We start from the raw sequence: 19,934 nt of genomic DNA, 5'->3' as shown, positions 1-19,934 counted from the left end.
GGCCGCGAGCCGCCGCTCCCGCCGGCGCCACGGATGCCAGCAAGCAGCTCCTGCCATCTGCAGTGCAGCAGCCCCGGCCGCCGGCCGGCCCGCCCCGGCTCCCGGCTGGAGCACTGGCGCCAGGCCGCTGGCCCTGCTCGCCGCTAGCCTGCACGCCGGGGCGCAGCGAGGATGGGAGGCTCGCAGTCCTTGCAACCACTCCCGGCCAGCGAGCTGAACCTGGAGGTTTCCGAGGCAATGTGAGTGCGTCCCCGGAGCCCCGAGGAAGCTGCGCGGCTTTGTTCGCGCCCCTCCCGGAGCCGAGGCCTGGGGGCCTGCGCGGTGCGCGTCTTCACCTGGTGGCTGCTCTCTTAGTGTCGCGTTCTTAGGATGAGCGTCTGGCGGCCCCGGCACGTTGCCCAGGGTGGAGAGCTGACCCTGGCACGCGGCTGTGGCTGGCCAGCAGTGGGGTGCGAGGAGGGGCTTCTCGTGCAGTCCAGCTCCCCGGCCCAGTGGTGCTTCCCGGCGAAGCAGCTCGGCATCCTTGCCCTTTTCCCGGAAAGAACTGAGTGTGGCAGGGCGGGCCGGTCTCACGGTGGCGCTCATATGGCCGGGCAGATGGCTCAGAGCGTTGCGGGTGGACACGGCCGGGCGGACACTCGGCGGGTCAGCTCAGATGTGCCGGCCTTGCCCGCGGGCGGGCGCGCGCTCAGGGCCCGGCTGGGTGCTCGCGGTGCCGGAGCCGCCGTGCGGTTTTGCCATTGGTGGAGTTGGATGCGCTGTGCATCGATCCGGGTATGCAGTCTTTTCTCCAAGCCCAGGCCCGCTGTGCTCCCGGAGGCCTGTGTCCTGGCCGGTGTTTCTGAGAATGGCCATTGCTGTTTCCTGTCTCCATTACAGACCCAGTGCTAAGGAAAAGCTGGCAGTGGCCTCAGATTTCAGCGAGGCAGGCTCGGGTCCAGAGTGGGCCCCACGTCCAGCCGCGCCTGCGCTCATCCTGCACCTAAGCTTGTGTTTGGAGGAGAGGACTCTGGGGTCTGAATTATGGGGATGGGACAGTGAAGTGGGGGGGGGGTTCATGAAAGACCCAGATGACAAAACACAAGCAGGGCAGGTGGTGCGTGTATTGCAGTGGGGCTGGGGTCTTGGAGGGGGGTGGGGTCTTTCTCACTGGTTCTGCTTGGACTCCAGTAAGAAGCCCACTCCCTGGGTGATGTCATGCCGACTGCACCCCAGCCCTCCAGGCTCTGGCTCCGAGGTCTCGAACCCTCCTTCAGTGCAGGTGTGCCCCATCATTTGTCTTCCTCCACGGAGCTGGAGGAAGCATCATGTGATAACGGAGGCGCTGGTGCGGGAGGATTTCCTCTCCAGTGCCTGAACCTCGCCCCTGCCTGCCCTGCTGGCCAGCCGTCTGTGGTATTGTTCCGTGCAGGGACACACTAGCGTGGTGACACCAGTGTGGTGACACCGCTGGGGCCTCAGCCGAGAGGAGAGCTTTCAATCTATTTTGTAAAAGTCTTTCCTGTGTGGGGATCGGTCCTCCCTGGTAGGTGCATGACTGCCTCCTCTCCAGCCGCGGGGCTGCCCCGACCAGCTCCAGAGCTGAGTGCCCATGGAGGCCAGGAGGACAGCGTAATGTGGCTGCATGTAGAAAGTAGACTCCTCAGTCATTGGAAACGCCGCTCTCTGGCACCCCGCCCCTTTCCCAGATGAGTTCCCAAGTGACCACTCCCCTCGGGCAGCTGGCTGATTGTGGAGGCCAGCTGATGCCATGCTGCAGTTGGAGATGGTGCCCCCTAAGCCTCTGAGCTTTGGGGGCATTGACAGTTCCATCCACAGGCTCACTGGCCTCGTGTGAGAGCAGCCAGTGAGATGTTTGCACGGCCAGGTCGATCCTTCGGTGTAGCCAGGCTTCAGCGCCTGGAAGTACTCCTTCACCGCCAGCTCTAAATAGAGATGGCCAAGGAGTGTGTTTGTCCACTCACAAAATCCCACCTTCTGTAAAAAAAAATAATAAAAAATTAAAATAATGGAGAGAGCCTACACTTGGGTTTGGGGCTGGTGCCATTTCTGACAACTGTCCTTTTCAATCACATCTCCGCTGTCTGAATAACAGGGGTGATTTTTCTACCACACATTGGCCCTTTGCCAGTCCAGAGGTTTAAAAATGTATTGAGGGTGTTCCTCTTCTCTGGCGAGACCAGTCTTTCATGATAGTGTGTGTCTCCTGCACCTAAAAATACATGGCCATGAATAATACACGAGGCAGCAGAGCGCGTGGTCCTTGATGAAAGGACCTCACGTTGTAAGAGGATGCTGGCGGGATGGGGGCTGAGGTGGGCCCACTGCACACATGACCCAGTTCCAGCTGTTGCTGCCTGGCTTGGAGAGCGCGCCTCTCCTTTTCTTGAGTGGTTTGTGGGGATGAAGGGCCATGGAAGAGTGGAAACACAGAGAAAGGAAGCAGAGGTGACTTGGAAATAACAGGAGAGTTTGGTTTTTTGTTGTGTTTTGGTGTTTTGTTGTGGATTTGTTTTGTGGTGGTTTTTTTTTTTAATGTTAGGATTTCTTCCCCATAGATTTTCAGTTTGAGGGGGGTAGAGCACTGATGTGGTAGCATATAGCATCTTGTGGCTGTTAACCAAAAGGTGGGCAGTTCCAATCCACCAACTTCTCCAAGGGAGAAAAATGGTCAGTCTCCTTCTGTTAAGATTTACAGCCTCGAAACCCAATGGAGCATCGCTGTGTGTCAGAACTGACTCATGGACACTGGGCTCCTGTCCAGGAGTGCAGTTGGTTAGGGTCCTGTGTCTCCACTTTAGGGACAGAAGCAGAAAGACTGGAGGAAGACAGAATGCATTTGGGGTAGAATAGGAGGATGGAGGGTCAGAGAGCCCAGCAGTCCCTGGGGAGCAGAGTCCGACTTGATGGCCCCATGTGTGTCAGAGAAGGACAGTGCTCTGTAGGACTTTCAGTAGCTGGTAGTTTTAGAATTAGATCACCAGGTTTTTCTTTTCATGAAGCCTCTGGGTGAACTTGAACCTCCGACCTTTGAATTAGCACCCTGGCATAGTATTGGTTGGTGACATGCCAAAGCAGTGACCAGTCTCTTGCTGTTTAAAGGGTGGTCATGGACAGCATCATCAGCCTCACCTAGGGGTTTGTGAGAACCAGAAAGAATCGCCATTTCAGCCAGATGCCACCTCATCGCTGGTCAGGTCCCTCCCTGCTCCTTTGTAGTCCATGTGGCCGTTAACTGCTGCTTCCCTGCTGAGGAAGGACTTTCTGCTACTATAGTAGCTGCTGTTTCCAAACAGAACAAAATAGCGGGCAAGGGAGAAGGCTCGCACGAAAACGCTGGCTTCTCAGCGTGGCTGGGTGGCAGACACTCGGGCAGTGGGCCCTGTGGTCTGTGTCTGCTTCCTCCCCAGTGGCCCCGGGTCCCAGCTCCACTAAGTGCAGCAGTGTTAAGTATCTGTCCTTTGTGGACTTGAGGTCTCCACCGTAAGCCCTCTTCTCCGAGCACAGCCTGGCCTGTGAGGACCAGCCTGGGGGCCTGTGCTCACCTGAGGGCCAAGTGCTTGTTCCGAGGCCTGTTCATCTTGCCTAGTCATTGCAACACTCTTAAACTGAATGTGTCTTGAGCTGCAAAAACCAAGTCACAGATCTGAAGACTTGAACAAGAGAACAATTGCTTGAGTCAGGTGTTTGTAGTAGAGTAGGCCAGGAGGGAAGTGATTGTGGAAGTGATTGCGGCCTGGTTTGACGTGACAGGAAAGGTTCAGGATGGCAACAGACACGAAGTGGAAGTTCCGTGCTTGGGTGACGAAGAGAAAGATAGGGCATTAGGAGATTGAGCTGGCTTCGGGGAAAGCTGGTGAGTTTGGGCTGAGATTTGCGAAACAGATGGAATCTGAAGTATACTTGGGGAGAGTGACAAGGACAGGAGGAAGCGTGGTCAGTAGGTTGACCAGCTCAATCAGGGCATTAGAGTCCTTCCGAGAAGAAGCAGAGGTCTTTTCCATCGGTCATGTGGTTTCCGACCGACCCTCCCTGCTTTATTCTTTGCCTGCTGAGAAGGGCTGAGATTCCGAGTCATCCTACCCACGTCAGGGTTTCTCCGAGGGGAGGGCGTGACAGTAAAGACTGAACAGAGAAGCAAGCACCGGCTGCTGGGGCTGCCGACCCCGGACGGTCAAGCACTGCCACGGGGACAATCTGAGCCTGGACGGGGACCATCTGAGCCTGGATGGTCCAAGCACTTCTGTGGGGACCATCTGAGCCTGGACCGTCCAGCACTTCTGTGGCTTCCACCAGAACCTAGACCTACTGCTCTCAGGCTGTTTCCAGCTCCCAGGACCCTGGAGGACAGAGCAGACCCGCCCTTTGGTTCTGAGTCTATGAATCTTGGCAGAAGCAGACTGCCTCAGCATTCTCTTAAGGAGAGGCTGGTGATTGGATCTGCCGAGCTGTCAGGAATACACACAGGTGGTAACAGGTGGGAAAGCACATGATCCGGTTTTCCACGGCCTGTGTGATTTCTAGGTGCGCCATGGACTCCACCAACAGGGTATCGATTTCAGCCTCCCTGGACCTTCTGGCCTGTGGGCCTTTCTCAGCATCTTCTTTCTTGAGGCGGCGTGACTCCCTCAGCTTTTCTGCGGAGTGTTGCGTCCCGTTTCTTGGTTCTTAAGTGCAGATTTCACGTTGGGTGTCATTTCACATTGGACGTTGTTGTTGGACGGAACGCGTAGAGTCTTTTCCCCCCAAGAGCTTTGTCAGCTGCAGAGTCTTCTGTGGACTGAGTCTCCCGAATCCCAGGGTCGACGTGAGTGCCTTTTTCCTGGGGAATCACTCTTGGATGTTCCCAGCCTGACACCCTCAGCGAAGTGCCCTCTTCCGCTAGCCTGCTCCTCTCTCTCTGGTTTGCCTGCCTGCTTTCTCTGAGGTGGGCTCTCTGAGCCTTCCAGAGCGCTAGTTGCCAGTTGACCAGGGACCGAGGCTGTCTCTTTACACTGGAGCAGCGTACCCCATGGGTAGTAGGCCAAGCGCCCACCACCCTGCTGTTGATTGTGGCTCTGCAGGCCAGCTTGACACCAAGGTCAGCCGACACTGGGTCACTCTCTCCCCATCGACCCCACCCCCAGTCCCTTGTCTCGTTCCACTGTCTACAGCCTGTTTCTGTGGCTGTAGTTGTGGTTGCCTAGGAAACCACTTCATCCTGAAATATGATTGGCTGATCTTGTCAGATGGATTGGCAGAGCTGAGGGTAAGCAAAAGCTGTCGAGCAATTCCGTGTTTCCCCCTGAAGATGAATGGATGGTGAGGACTTGGGCCTTGTTGGTGTCGCTCCCTGAAAATCAGTTGTTTGTGGATGAATGTTCTGTTTCAGCTCGGGGTGGGGTCTGGGGGGATACCAGTTGGACCCAAGAATTGACTCAGCCAGGGTGCCTTGGATCAGCCCGTCCTGTGATGCCGCACCGTCTGCTGGTACTGACACATTCCCTTCCACACTTGTTCCTGGAGAGTGGGTTGTGTGCCTTTTGCTGAATCGGAGCTGAGGCTGCAGTGCCGAAGCTGAGAGTGAAAGCCCCTTTTCAGCAGAAACTTCGAGAGCCAGTGCTGTGCGATAGAAATATTATACCAAATCACCTCCAATATTATAGATGAGAAAACAGGCCAGGAGGGTTTCAATCCAGGCACTGACACATTTTCTATAAAGAACCCGGCACACTCGTGAGTCGATTAGATTCCTATTCATGTGGGCCCGCCCTCCGTCAGGTTTCTGAGCATGTCCATCTTGATGCGAGACTGTTCATCTCCCATGGAGCAGCCGTGGACTCGAACCGCTCACCTTCTGATTAGCAGCACAACGCATAACTCACTATACCACCACTCTGTAAAGAGCAAGGTAGTCACTGTTTGGGCCTTCGCAGCCCTTTGTAGTCTTTGTCACAGCATCTCAAGCCTGCTGTTAGGTCTGAAAACTGCCGTTGGTAGTTTGTAGACCAATGTTCCAATAAAACTTTATTTACACAGACAGGATTTTGACCCTCTGGAGCTGTGACCCACATCTCCTGCCCCCACCATCTGGTGGTTGACAGTGCCACAGTTCCTCAGCGTCCTGCTGGATCATCTGTTTTCTTTATTCTCTCTCTCTGAGACATATCATTTGTGCTCATGGATTTGAGTACAGATTCTCAAACATCTGAGTTTGAACTGAGTTTTTCGACTTGTATGAAGGGATTTTTAAAATTTTTTTAAATTAATTTTTAATGAAAGTTTATAGAGACTTAGGGTTTCCATTCATTCATTGTTGCTCTTTTCTCCCTGCCCACCTCCTACCCCCCCCCATTAGCTCTTCTCTTTGAAAAGTAAAAGAAAAATTCTTTCATTGTTACACAGTCCCTTCCCCCAAGTCCACTCCACTGTGTAGCCCTCATTCTGGACTCCTGTCATGACAATAATACCTAATCACATATCCCTTTTAAACAGTTCTCTCTCTCATCTGTTTCAATGCAGTATACATCATTTCCCTCCTCCTTCTCTGTCTTCCCTCAAACCCGGTGTCAGTCCCATTTTACAACAGTGGCTCTATGCAGTATTTGTCCTTTTGTGACTGAGATATTTCACTCAGCATAATGTCCTCCAGGGTCACCCACTTTGTGTAATATTTCATGAGTTCCTTGTTTTTCGATACAGCATAGTATTCTGTTGTGTGAATATATCTCAGCTTCTTTATCCATTCGTTTGTTGATGGCACTTGGGTTGTTTCCAACTCTTTGCTATTGTGAACAAAGCTGCAATAAACATGGGGTGTGGAAGGTGTTTTGTTTTTTTTTTAAAGTGTGCACCATGTGGCTGATTCTCATCTCCAAGTGAGCGGCTTCAGGAAACTGCCTCCTGCTTTTGGTAGTTGCAGCCCGGTTGGCGGGGACTCACAGCATCCCCACGTGCAGTAGAAGAGAACTGCCTCCTCGTGCGCCGTCCTCAGTCCTGCTCTCCTGAAGCCCGCTGTTGCAGTCAGTCCACCTCATTGAGAAGCCTTTCCTGCTCATCCTCTACTTCACCAAGCATGTGTCCTTCTGCAGGAACTGCTTGCTTCTCTTGGTACCACGTCCGTGGTGTGTGACATAAAGACTCACCATCCTTGCATGTAAGGAGCACACTGGTCGCACTTGTTCCAGGGTCGATCAGCCTGTTCTTGGGCAGACCGTACTCCATTCAGTATTCTTCACCAGCGCTGCAGTTCACAGGTGTCCAGGGTTTCTTCATCTTCCTTCTTCGCTGACTATAGCATGGGAAGCAATTGGAAATTGTATGGCTTAAGGTCATGGTATTTGAAAGATCTTTAAGTCACCACAATGTAGTTGCTTTCTATGCATCTGAAGGTTGGAAACCGAAGGAAGAAAACCCACAGGATAGGACAGGGTTCAAGTCTGTTGTTCACAGGGTCGCTATGTGTTGTACTCAACAAGATGGCACTTAACAACAATGACAAGATTTGATGGCCTTGAGTTGCAGCATTGACGAAGAAGGGTATTCGGTATACCACGGATTGTCAGAAGCAGCAGCAAATCTGCCTTGAAGGAAGTTCAGCCACTATGCTCCTTTGAGGCAAAAGTGATAAAACTTTGTCTCACTGTGGCCATATTGTCAGGAGGAACCGAATCTCAGAGATGTCATCCTGGGAAGAATGGAGAAGGAGAGGACGACCCTGGAGAGATGTGTCAGAGATGAGAGGCTGGTACAGCGTAGTTCAGATCTGGAGTTCCGGGGTTTGTTGAGTCGTCGTCCACTCAGTGGCATCTGACAACAGTGATCTGTATGGTAACATCCTTCCAGTTTAGCACCTTGACTGTTTAAGCCTTTGGGAGTAGATTTGCTGGAAGCCATACGCCCTGGAACTTCTTGATGCCTCCATGGCTATTGATGTCGATCCAAGTAAAACTAAACACTTGACAGCTTCCCAGGGTCAGTCTTCCTTCTCTTTGGCGTGACACTGCTTCTACGCCAAATGAAAAAGCAATGATGCAGATGTTTGACTACTCAGTGGCTGAGGCAGTACCACAGCCTCTGAGCTGTTTCAGGGTCCCCTGTGCTGCTGTCTCCTGGTCGAGCCCCCATTGATATCCTGCTGTCCTGTCCCAGGACTGTCCTGCCCCACTGCTTTCTTCCTGTCTCCTGGGTCCCCCCACATAGTGTGATGTATCCCAAATAGATCACTTTCCTCCTCTCAGGAAAACAAAACCAAACAAAATCATGAATGCAAACCAGCTGGGCCCCACCCCAGTCTTTCCTGTTCAGCACCTGGTCTCACCCCACAGCTGTTCAGTCCAGAGATGCAGCCGGTGGGTCTGCTGTTGTTGTGTACTGTTGAGTTGCAGCCGACTCATTGGCGACCCTCTAGCTGGTTTTCAGAGGCAGTAAATCGCCCTGGAGGAGACTGCTCATCTTTCTCCCACAGAGCAGCTCGTGGATTCGAACCACGTGCCTTTGAGACTGTAGCACAGCTTCTTATCACCAGGCCACCATTCCTCCATTTCCCTCTCTCTTGTAAAACCACTCGGGTTCAGTCCTTTCCCAACTCAACCCTGTGTCTGCCTCCCTCATTGTTTTTAGTCTAAAAGAAAACCTCACTGCCAGGCCTCTGCTCGCCCAGCCTCCTGCTGTCCAGCCTGCAGACCTCCACCTCCCACTCACCCCCCACGCCTTTGTTGAAAGCATTTTGCCCTCCCCAGCCTCGCTGGCCATTCTGTCAGTCCGTCACCTTTCACCCTACCCCCTCCTCTGTCATTCCCAGCACCAGAACTGCATGGAACCCCCGGCAGGGATGGAAATGATTTCTCTGTGTCCTGTGTACTGGGGAGCTGATGTCACAGATGTGGGGCACCTGCAACATGGCAGGTTTTTAGCACAATTCACTTTAAACTAAACTGGGTTGTTGGGTGGAGCTGACGTGTTGGACATACAGCCTCCCCTTGTCCCCTTCTGTGTGGGCTCTCCACAGTCCTTGGCACAGGCTGGCATGACTCCGTTTGTCCCTTCTAACTGTTGTCACCAGAATGAAGGCCCAGAGATAGAGGATACTCTTTTTAAACCCCGTCCCCAGTGCCCAGCCTCACACACGGCCGGTGCGCAGGAAATACTCGTTGAATGAATATATGAACAAATACATATCTTTCCAGCATAAATGATCATACTTCACCAAACTCACCTTTCCTGTGGCTCAGCCAGTCAGTGGACAGGCCTATAAAGGGAACGGTAACACTGAGGAGGTGTGCGCTCCTGAGAACGGGCAGCTTTGCCCTGGGATAAAGATCGGGAGACAGGAAGGGACAGGACAGAAGGATGAATGGATCTGGCAAACCCAAGGAGGGAGCAGGAAGAATGCTGTTCCATCGAGGGGTCTGCAGTCAGGGCCATCAACAAAATGTCCATGAGTTAGTTGTTGAGTGGAAAGCTCATATCCTCTGCAGTTCACACAAATAAAGAGTAAACAAAAGAAGGATCATTGCATGTGTGACTCACAGATTAAAGGCCTACAGACCTGGACTTGGCTGGCCACCTGAGAGGGGGTACTGAGGCTCTGGGGCCTGGTGATTTGTTACCCAAAGACATCAGGTTCAGCCTCTCCCTTCCTGTCACCCACCGCTGGGTGATCAGAGCTTCTCTTGGTGCCACTCTCTACACAGCGAGTGTCTGCCCAAGTGCTGTTGCACAGGAAGTCCCTCAGGGGACACAGATGGGCTGCAGCCGATGAGCAGGTCAATGTGGGGGGAGCACCTCTACCTCCCCAGAACCTGTGTCCCCTCTCCTCCAGGAACGAGGTCTTCTCCAAGCCTCAGTGCCCTGCTCTCTCTTGGGGGGCATCTTCTGTTCCAGCTGGTGGCTTATCTGTTTTCCTGCCATCACTGTGCCCTCTGCCAGCCTGGCAGAGACTCAAGGCACATGTAGCCTGTGGGCAGTGAACAGACTTTGCTACCACTCTGGAAGCCTTTGCCAAGGCAGCAGCTCCGTGACCAGGAAGGCCGATCATCTGCACCGTGTAGCCCAGGGACAGGGCAACAAATGACTGGGGCAGTAGCCCCCTCAAAGTGGTTTTCCCTAAGGAACTCTGGTAGCAGGTAGCGCAGCGATTGAAATACTTGGTTGCTAACCACAAGGTCAGCTGTTCAAACCCACCAACTGCTCCACAGGAAAAAGATGAAGCAGCTTCCATGCAGATATGCAGCGTCAGAATCCCGAAGGGACAGCTTTGCAGAGTTGTAGTGTGTCTCGTCGGGGTGGGGGTACCCCTCCTTATTTAGAAGGCTGCTTTTACTGTTTTCTCCTTAAATGGAAGTGGATCCAGTTCTTCTTGTCTGAAGACTTGGCGCTGCTGGCTCTGGGCAGTGGGGCCTGGTGGGTGGAGACAGGGTTGAATGCAGCCCATGTGTCCAGGGTTTGCTCCCGTCAGTGGTTCTGTGTCCATATGGGACTGAAAACCGTGGCCTGTTCTGGCCAAGGAGCCGTCAGCAACCTGCCTCGTTTATGCTAAGGTGCTGGTGGAGTTCTGGAGTCTGAGAGTTTTTGGAGAGAGAGAGAGAGAGAGAGAGTGTGTGTGTGTGTGTGTGTGTGTGTGTGTGTACCATCAAATCGGATCTGACTGGTACAGGAGGAGATTGTCCCTCCTTCTCCAGCAGAGCATCTGGTGGATTTGAACCACGCACCTCTTGGATTGCAGGGCAGCTTCTTCTTCTTTTTTTTTTTTTGTTTTGTTTATTTGAATCAAATTGGGATGTATATTTTTAATTATTTTAATAATTTTAATGAACTTTGTCAAGTTAAAAAAAGGGTTTTTTGTTTGTTTTGTTTATTTGAATCAAATTGGGATGTATATTTTTTATTATTTTTTTATTTTAATAATTTTAATGCACTTTGTCAAGAAGACAAAGATTCTCACCACTGGACCAATTGGCAGCATCAGGATGGATGGTGAAGAGATTGAGATTGTTCACAGCTTTAGTTTGCTTGGCTCCATAGTCAACAGTCTTGGCACCAGCAGCCAGGGAATTAAAAGGTGCATTGCCATAGGAAAGTCTGCTGTTAGGGACCTCTCCAAAGTGCTGAAGAGCAATGGTGTCTCTTTGGAGACTAAGGTGCGTCTGATACAGGCTATGGTCTTCGCAATCACTTGTTATGCATCAGAGAGTTGGACAATGACCAAGGCGGATAGAAGGAGAATTGATGCCTTTGAGCTGTGGTGCTGGAGAAGAGTATTGAGAATACCATGGACTGCTAGGAAAACAAACAGATTTGTCCTGGAAAGGGTTAAACCGGGTGGCTCCTTGGAGGCAAGGATTCTGAGGCTCCGTCTAACATACTTTGGACATGTTGTGAGGAGAGACCGGTCCTTGGAGAAGGACATCATGCTTGGGAGGGTGGAGGGACAGCACAGGAGAGGAAGGCCCTCTATGATGTGGATTGATTCAGTGACTGGGGTAATTGGGATGGGAGTGTCAGAGACAGTGCGATTGGCACAGGACAGAGCGGAGCTTAGGGCTGTTGTACATAGGGTCGCTGTGAGTCACAAGCGACTCGACGGCACATAACAACAACACAAAATGAACTTTACAGAGAGTTTGGATTTCCATACACTCATTGAGTGCAGCTCCTTGCCACTAGGCCACCAGAGCTCCCTGACACACAGTAAACCCCACAAGATTCACATGTGTGAAGTCTCACTCTGGCCATTCCTGTAGGTCATTATTTAAAATACATACTCATTTTAATCTTCTTTCAACTTCCATTTTTCTAGGGAGATTTTTTTTTTTTAATTAACTGTGTCATGTGTTATGCTTAAGTCAGGCTTTCTCCCAGGGCATTGAAATAGCGTGGGTTCCAAATCCTCTCTCCTCCGGGTGAGATCTCAGACAGAGTTTATTTGGGACAAAAATGACCAGTGGTGGTTCCTTGGTCCAGGCCCACTGCTCAGTCTTAGCTTGGGTTTTACCCCAAAGTTCTTTTCTTCTAAAATACTTGAAGGTGATTAGACACAGGCTTTGTAAAGGCTTGGAGTAGATCGGTGATCGGTTGTGACCGACAGAGTGAAATCTGAACAGACCTGAACTATGAAATCTGGATGAAGTAGTCTGACAACTGGACTAGGAACAATTATGGGTGGAAACGTTAGGATGGGAGACTTGGAAGGAGCCTAGTGAGTCCATTGAGGAGTGTGATACAGGAGACTGAAGTTTTGGAAGGACTGTGGAGAGGGACGTATCTTCAGAGTGGGTCTGTTAGCCGCCATCTTTGAGTTGGGCACCACTCTTTCCACCTCTGCCTGTTAAGAGATTTGGGGCCTATGTAAAACATGCTGCCCTTGTTTTCCTAAGAAGATGATTATGTTTGCAGCAGGATAGCCACTTGTTATTTTCCCTCTCCTGGTTACCATCCTGGTATTCTCATATTTTACAGATTTGGGTCTATTCTAGTTTCGCTTCTTAGTAGACCTTGACTGAGATGGCCTGGTTTGCGTCTCTGGCGAGACATATTCCTGGTCTTCCAACTCTTATACTTCCCTGGTTACAAGCAACCCAGGCTCGTGTGTGGAGGCCCAGAGATGACATGGATGCAGTCAAGGCCACAGGATACGCCAGCGACTCCGTGGTGGTAGTGTGCTGTTACGCTAGGTTGCAGCCTGGTGTCTAGAAAGCCCCTTTATCTGCTCTTTAGCTACAGCCATGAGAGAACCTCTAACATGCTTGACAGTGAGAGTGGCTAGTTTGATTGTGGGGGGCCTTCTGGGGTGGTGGTGTCATTCCTGCATTTCTGCTGTTCAAGCACCACCTTCAGGGCACAACCCCCTGAGTACCGGCCCCAATCTGACTACACTCATCACCTGCAGAGCACACGCCACCTCCAGGGCACAGCAGAGGCCACTGCACAGCCCCCTCTGTGCAGGCACTGACTTGGATGCTGGTGGGATTTGTGTCTCCCTGGAACTTCAGAAGCTTCTGGATCAAAGGAGGCTCCAACCCGCTGAAGTTACTTCTGTTTGTCATTCATCAGGGCCCAGCTGAGGCTGCTAATTGCACATTGTTCTGCTCTGAGGGGCAGGCATCTGAGGTCTGGAAGTCTTTCCCTGCAGGAAGAAGGCGGAGAGGCCGTCTCACTCCAGGGAAAACATCTGCACACATGTAGGTCAGGCGTGGATTGCCAGGCGAACCTCTCAGGGGACGGGCTCCTAGCTGGTTCCTTTCACTGCCCTGGGACGCCCTCCTGGAGGCAGGGTCGCTGCCCTCAGAGGGCACGTTGTCCCCAGGAGTCTGCTCTCTCTCTCTCTCTCCTGGAGGCACGCGGAAGGCAGAGGAGCACAGAGGGTGTACCCAGACAGTGCGTGTGCACAGCGCAGAGAGCTTGTGCAGCAGAACAGAGAATGAACAGAGAGGGCGCAGAAGAGTGTGCGCAGCAGGTGCGTGTGCATGGGGGAGGGGTGTGCACAGAGAAGTGAATGCAGGGAGTGTGCACAAGGGATGTTCATGGAGGTGTGTGCGTGCCAGGGTGTGCACTGAGGGTGGACTACCTGCCGTGTACCCTGACCCTGTCTCCAGGGCATCGCTCTGACCATCTATCCGGGCCATACAGGCCAGAACTGCTACGGATCCAAGGCCGCTGGGGTGAGCCTGGCCGTGGGCACCAGCCTCCTACTCCCGTAGATGGGACAGCGGGCTGAGCAGAGAGCAGGACAGGAGGACTGCATGGAGGAAGAGACATGTCTGCTGGGCCTAGAAGGATGAACAGACATGTCTGAGCCCGGAAGGGCAGAGAAACATACCAGGCCCAGCCCAGGCTGAAGACTCCGAGGGACAGTGTCACGGGGGGGCTCTTGGGAAACCCCAAGATCTTAGCTGTTGTGACAAGGAGTTTGGACTCTTATCTTGTATGTGGGGAGCTTGGATGGTTAGAGAAGGTGGCCCTGGATCTTTGTGGGCTTATGTTCAAGGGACAGTGTGGGAAACAGCCCCCTTCTCCCTTTGTTTTGCTCTGTGTCGTGCAGACTGACTTCATTCTTCAGGTCCAGATTTGTAAATGGGCTTCTAATTCAGGGGTTCTGATCTTCAGAATCCAGGGGAGGCCTCTGCCTTTCAGTGCTGAGTGGAATCGGGCATTCCTGGAATTCTCTCTCAGCTTCTGCCTGACCGATAAGAACTTGGGCTTTTGCGTGCTCATGGAGGGTGGTTTCGTGTCGACGAGGCTCTGATCCGGGGGTTTTGTAGGGGAGGGGTTGAACTTTTGAGGGGAGGCTGGGACGACTTGTGTGCCCTGGGCTCCCCCGGGAGCTGTGTCCCCACTCAGCTCAGCCGTGGGGGAAGGGCAGCCTCCCTTTGCTTAATATCCCATTGTACTTGTAGCCAAAAATAGACCTATTTTTCTGAAAAGTGCCTGGTTTTGTAGATCGCCCGGGTGATTGGAGCTGTCTGGCCTGGAAAGCCAAGTCTGTGTGAGGTTAGCTAAGCCGCCTTCGCCAGCAGGGAGGGCCGGGGGTTCAGGGATTCCAGAGAGAGCATTCGCGTTTCAGAGGAAGGCCGGTACCTGGAGCAAGGCAGCTGCAGTGGGAGCTACCACAGCAGGAACGGTGTTCTTGGGGACCATGGAGCCAACTATGACACAGTGACTGTGAGCGAGAGATCTGAGCCCTGGCCTGTCCCGTGCCGTCCTCATCATCTCGGACACATCCGAGCCGTTGCTGCATCACTGTGTCTGTTCATCTCGTTTAAGGTCTTTGCTGACCCTCCGCCTTTCCGAGCACCATGTCCTTTACCAACACAGCTCCCTCCTAACATCCTGCCCAAAGTACGGAGGTGAAACTCCGTCATCCTCGGCCGTAAGTCCACTGGTAGTACTTTCTCCAAGACAGAATTTATTATCTGCTCACTAGCTTGCCTCTGGAAACTCTATGAATGTGGAGAAACAATGTAAGTTATACAAGTGTCCAGGTCTTTCATTCATAGGGTCACTAGATTGACTCAACGGCACTTAACAACAATAACAACGACAGCATAGAGCTCTGTTAGCCTAGTGGATAGATTGCTATGCTACCAAGCCAAAGGTGGATGATTTTAATCTGCAGCCCTCAAACCTGGTTTTAATTGTTCTTGGTCAAACATTCTTCTAGCTGGTATAGCACTTGTCTGTGCATTGCTGTACAAAGGTAACTCGTGGTTGCTGTGATGCTGAACACTGTGACACTGATGTGTCAAATGCGATAGTGGTCACTCATGATGGACAGTGTTTGGTGGAGCTTTCTGATTAAAACAAGCCTGAAAGCAGGACTGGCATCCACTTCTGAAATGGCTTGCTTCCAGAAACTGAACGTGGAGAAACGATGAAAGATATACAAGTAGTTAGGTCTTTTGTTCATAGGGTCGCTATGAGTCGTCCAGGACTCAACGGCACTTAACAACAATAGTCTTAGTCTGCATCTGGCCACTTAAGCAAAAACACAGGTGCAATCTCGATTGTTTGCCTCCCTTATTCCTTTCTCTGTGCCTGTTCTGTGACAAGTCAAGACAAAAACAACACAAAACCAAAAAGCCGGTTTTCTCTGAGCAGGTCCTGGCCCTTGGTGAGCCCATGCGTGCCGGAGTAGACTGTTGCCTATTGGGTTTTCTTTCTCTTTTACGTGATGTATCTATTTTTTAAAAAACCTTCAAATTTTTCAGTCAGTCACACACATTTTATTTTCTGAATTATGCAGTCCACACCCTATAGCAGCGTTCTACCTCTACAGGGTTTCAAGTCCTGACTCTCCTCATTTTTTTTTTTAGTTTTTTACTCTGAGGTGGACTTGAACTTCCAACCTTTCAGTTAGCCCAGTTTGACCACAGTTGTGTAATTCTGCTGACATGCGAAGTCAATGCTAAGGCCAGAAGCCCAGTTTTCAATCGCAGGAATCCTGAATGAGTAGGAGTGTTGGAGCCTTGAATGCAGGAGATTGGAGAAAAACCACACAACTGGCCTTTGATATCTAATCATAGAAAAGCAGAGGCCAGGCTGCGGCATGTTTGCAAGTTAGAGAGCTTAATGCGTGAAGAATAGCAGTAATAGCTGGGTTGACTGCCGTCAGAAATGTATCTAGTCCACTTCTTTTATCATGAGATAGAGTCGTTGGCTGGCAGGAAGGCCACCTCTGAGAGTCCACTTTAGCTCAATTGGGTTATTGTCACAAAACCCTTAACCTTGAGACAGCTCCACATGTTGCCTTGTTTGCGGTGGGAAATTGCATTTAATCAGTGGAGCTTTGTTATGTGTGCTAGGATCAAGGTTTCTCACAGACCTTGTAAAGTTTAAACCACTGATGTGGCTTCAGTGGCTATGATGTCATGAAATCAGCCAGTATGTAAAATTTGGCTCACATTCTCTCAGAGTTAAGAAAACCAACGTTTATTCTTGCATCTGTGTTAGTTCACAGAGGGGGATGTGCTGAATTAGCTACAACTTTTAAAAGGTACAGCCTGGAATCATGGCTCTGTCTTTGAAAGCCTCCAGGTTTTTGTTTTAGGAGAAAGTTGATCCCCAGTGTCCACAGGCTGTCACCTGGTTGGTGTATTTGCAGTCCAGAAAGGAACGTGGGCTACTTTTGTCCTGTTTACAGATGTGCAGAACAGTGAAAACATGTCTTCCCGTCTCATTGGTCACCCACCCTGTAGACAGGAGTCCCTTTCAGAGTTTTGTTCATGCGGTGTTTTCAGTTTTTTCCAAAAAAACCCCATGTTTTTCATTGTTTGCTTCGTGTGCTTTCTATTGGTGCTTTTGCCATTTGTATGGCCCATCCAAGTGTGGCACCTTCCAGAGACTGTCGTGAGAGAGAGAGAAAGAGAGAGAGAGAGAGAGAGAGAGAGAGAGAGAGAGAGTGTGTGTGTGTGTGTGTGTGAGAGAGAGAGAGAGAGAGAGAGGCTTCATTCAACCATGAGCTACAGTGCCATTGGCTATGACTTCAATGTCATTGAAATAGCAATGAATGTTAAGTAAGGGATCTGTAATCAGGAACATACATCACACATAATTATTATTTGTTGGTTGGCAAAAAAATGTTTTGTGTGTTGACTTGCAGAAAACTAATCCTGTATTTCCCCAAAGAGCAATGGTTTGGTGTTTGCTTAATCAGTGTTGGTCTGACCTTTCTGATGGAGCCCTGTTAGGACAATAGTTAAGTGCTTCGCTGCCAGTGGAAAGGTTGGCAGTTCTAACCTACCCAGGACTCAGTGGGAGAAAGATGTGGCAGTGTGATTTCATAAAGAGAAATCCAGGACAGACTCACTGCCGTGGAGTTGATTCCCGCCCACAGTGGGGAAATCCACCATTGGATTTTTTTGAGGCTGCTCATAGAGCAGTCGGTGGGTTTGAACCATTGACCTTTTAGTGAGCCGAGCAACATTTGGATGCACTGTGCCAGGAGGAATCTATTTCCATATAGATCACAGCCTTGAAAACCCTATTGTTGTTGTTGTTGTTGTTGTTGTGTACTATTGAGCCTGACCCCCCCTGGGTTTTCAGAGGCAGTAATCACATGGGAGGAGATTGCCCCCCCTTCTCCAGTGGAGCAGCTGGTGGATTCGAACTGTGTGCCTTCAGGAAGGACAGTCCTATTCTGTTCTCTAGGACTATTTACTGTAAGTCCAGATCAACTCAGTGCTAGTATTGTTGTGTGTGTGTGTGTGTGTGTGTGTGTAGCTGGACCAGCTAGTTTCCAACTACTCAGACTCTAAACTAATAGCCACTGAGTTAGAACCAAGTCATAGCTGACCTCCAGCGGGTTTTCAGAGGCTGTAAATCATCATGCAGGAGGAGGCTGCCCGTCTTTCTCCTGTGGAGCAGCTGGTGGACTCAAATTACCAGATTGATGCCACCTTCAGTGAGCCGTCAACTTATGTGGACAGCACCACAGGAGCTCGCTTTGTGTGACTGTCCCGGGCCCTGTGAAGGCGACAGAGCCTGTGTCCTCTGCTTCACGTTTCTTGATGTGTACAGGCGATGGGGCCAGTTATTTTGGCGATTGAGTTTTGACACTTCAAGCTCTGCAGAAAGTCAATGCCTCTGTCCCACCCCCCAGCCTTCCGCAGGCCACTTGTCGGGTCTGAACTCCGTCCTCAGAGCAGCTCTCAGTGGTGATGCCGTTAGTCCCACCGCACAGCTGAGCAGACTGAGGCCGGGGAGGCTGAAGACTCTACCCTGAGCTGTGCGTGTGACGAGCGGCAGGGCCTGAATTTGGAACTAGGTCAGTCTGCTGCCCCACTTTTGGTGAGAATCATGTGTTCCTCGTTTCTTTTCTTACATGGAGATTTTATTCGTTACTTTTCCGTGTTTGCTCGTATGTGTCAATCCTTTATTTGCTCATTATGTGAACAAAGCGCCTTCATTTGGGCTTTTCCTGCCTGGAATTTGTAGTAAGTGGGTCAAAGACTGCGTTGACATCATCGTGTTTTGCACAGGCGAGTTGGTGAACGTTCCAGAACCCACACTGTAGGACAAAGAAAGCGTGTTCACCTCTACCTTTTTCCCATAGGTGCCCTCGGGTTGGCGTGTGACTCCTGTCAACAATAGGTGACAGAAGAAGCCCCATCCAACCTTTTGTTAGCAGCTGAGCGCTTGACGTACCACTAGGACTCTTTCCTCCATTCACTGCTCTCCTGACCAGCCATGCCTCGCCTTCCCACCCAGAGAAAATGCCAGAGGGAAGGGACAAAGGGCGGAAGTTTTAAAGCGTCTTTATTGTGCAGAGGCACTGTCTGCAGACCGTGGTGCGAAACACGCTGTTAACACTTCCTGTGTTTGACTTGCTAATGAGCGCACCCCAGAGCCGCTTGTTCATGTGCCCAGTCCTGACGGAGACTGGCACTGGCAGGGCTCGGCTGCCTGGTCCCAGCACAGGCCATGGGGACCAGTCCTGTCCAGTGGCTGTGGCCATGGGAGCTGGGTGTGGAACATCTCCCGGGATGGGGCCCATTTCGAGAGTGAAACACGGTGAGATGGGATCTGCCTGGAAGCCTGTCTCTGAGCCGGGATGCTGGGGTCCCTAGAAGCAGGTCTCCAGGTCTGTGTTTCCCCTGTGGGATGCTAAACCTAGTTCCCAGGAGCCGCACAGAGGGCCTGTGGCACATTCTGAGGTGCCCAGGTTTCAACATAGTGACTGGAGTCCACGTGTAAGATGTGGACACGGTGACTCTCAGTGACACGGGAGTCCAGGACCCCTTAGACATCAGGAAAGCGATGTCAGTGCCCAGCACCAACTAGCCAGTGTAGAAGGAACTCTGACCTCTTCCCCTCACCATTGCCAAGAATAATGCATAAGGCTCCAGAGGGCCACCTTATAGCCCAGTTGTAAACGATGAACTGTGAAGTCGAGTGTGTGAGCTTCAGTGATGGGGGAAAAGTGGACCAGCTTCTGTCCGAGGAATGCTGACTCGTGGCGACCCCACAGCCATGATCAATTTTCAGTGGCCGATTTTTTCAGAAGTCAATAGCCAGCCCTTTTCCCCGAAGCGCCTCTGGGCAGACATGAACTTTTACCCTTCCTGAATAGATTGCCCCATCAGGAACTTTGCTGATGGGAACTGCAGGGTTTCGATCAGCAGGGAAACCCCCAGCGTGTCTCTTCATTTTGATCGAAGGAGACACAGCATTGGAGGAGCTGCGAGAGGAAAGGAGCCAGAGAGAGTGGTGGAGACTCAGAGAAAATGAGGACTTGAGAGAGATGGGGACGCGGGCCACATGAGCGACACACAGAGATGGACACACGGGCAGCGAGGGGCACCCGGGTGGGGACATGGTGGTCCTTGAGAGTGAGGAGCTGCGGCTACAGCGGGTCTTGCCCCCCTGCAGAGCGGAGATCCACTTGCTGTCTCTACCGTCCCACTCTGGGGTCAGCTGGCCCCTGATCTGTGGACCACAGTGCCCATTGCCCGGGATAT

At 51.5% G+C, this 19,934-nt stretch overlaps 1 protein-coding gene across 2 annotated transcripts in view; it reads left to right on the top strand.

The window, feature by feature from the left end:
* Positions 1-171: 171 nt before the first annotated feature.
* The window catches only part of TACC2 (transforming, acidic coiled-coil containing protein 2), a 73,218-nt gene continuing 53,455 nt past the window's right edge, over positions 172-19,934 (top strand). For both annotated transcript variants that reach the window (XM_006879887.1, XM_006879886.1), the window contains exon 1: positions 172-239. In XM_006879887.1, coding sequence (XP_006879949.1) covers positions 172-239 — 68 coding nt within the window. The remainder of the gene's footprint in view (positions 240-19,934) is intronic.

Source organism: Elephantulus edwardii, unplaced genomic scaffold, assembly GCF_000299155.1.
Source record: "Elephantulus edwardii isolate Elephantulus edwardi_28Jun2011 unplaced genomic scaffold, EleEdw1.0 scaffold00006, whole genome shotgun sequence".
Lineage (NCBI taxonomy): Eukaryota > Metazoa > Chordata > Mammalia > Macroscelidea > Macroscelididae > Elephantulus > Elephantulus edwardii.
Note: the sequence above shows the minus strand (reverse complement) of the source record. Positions and strands in the feature narration are given on the sequence as shown.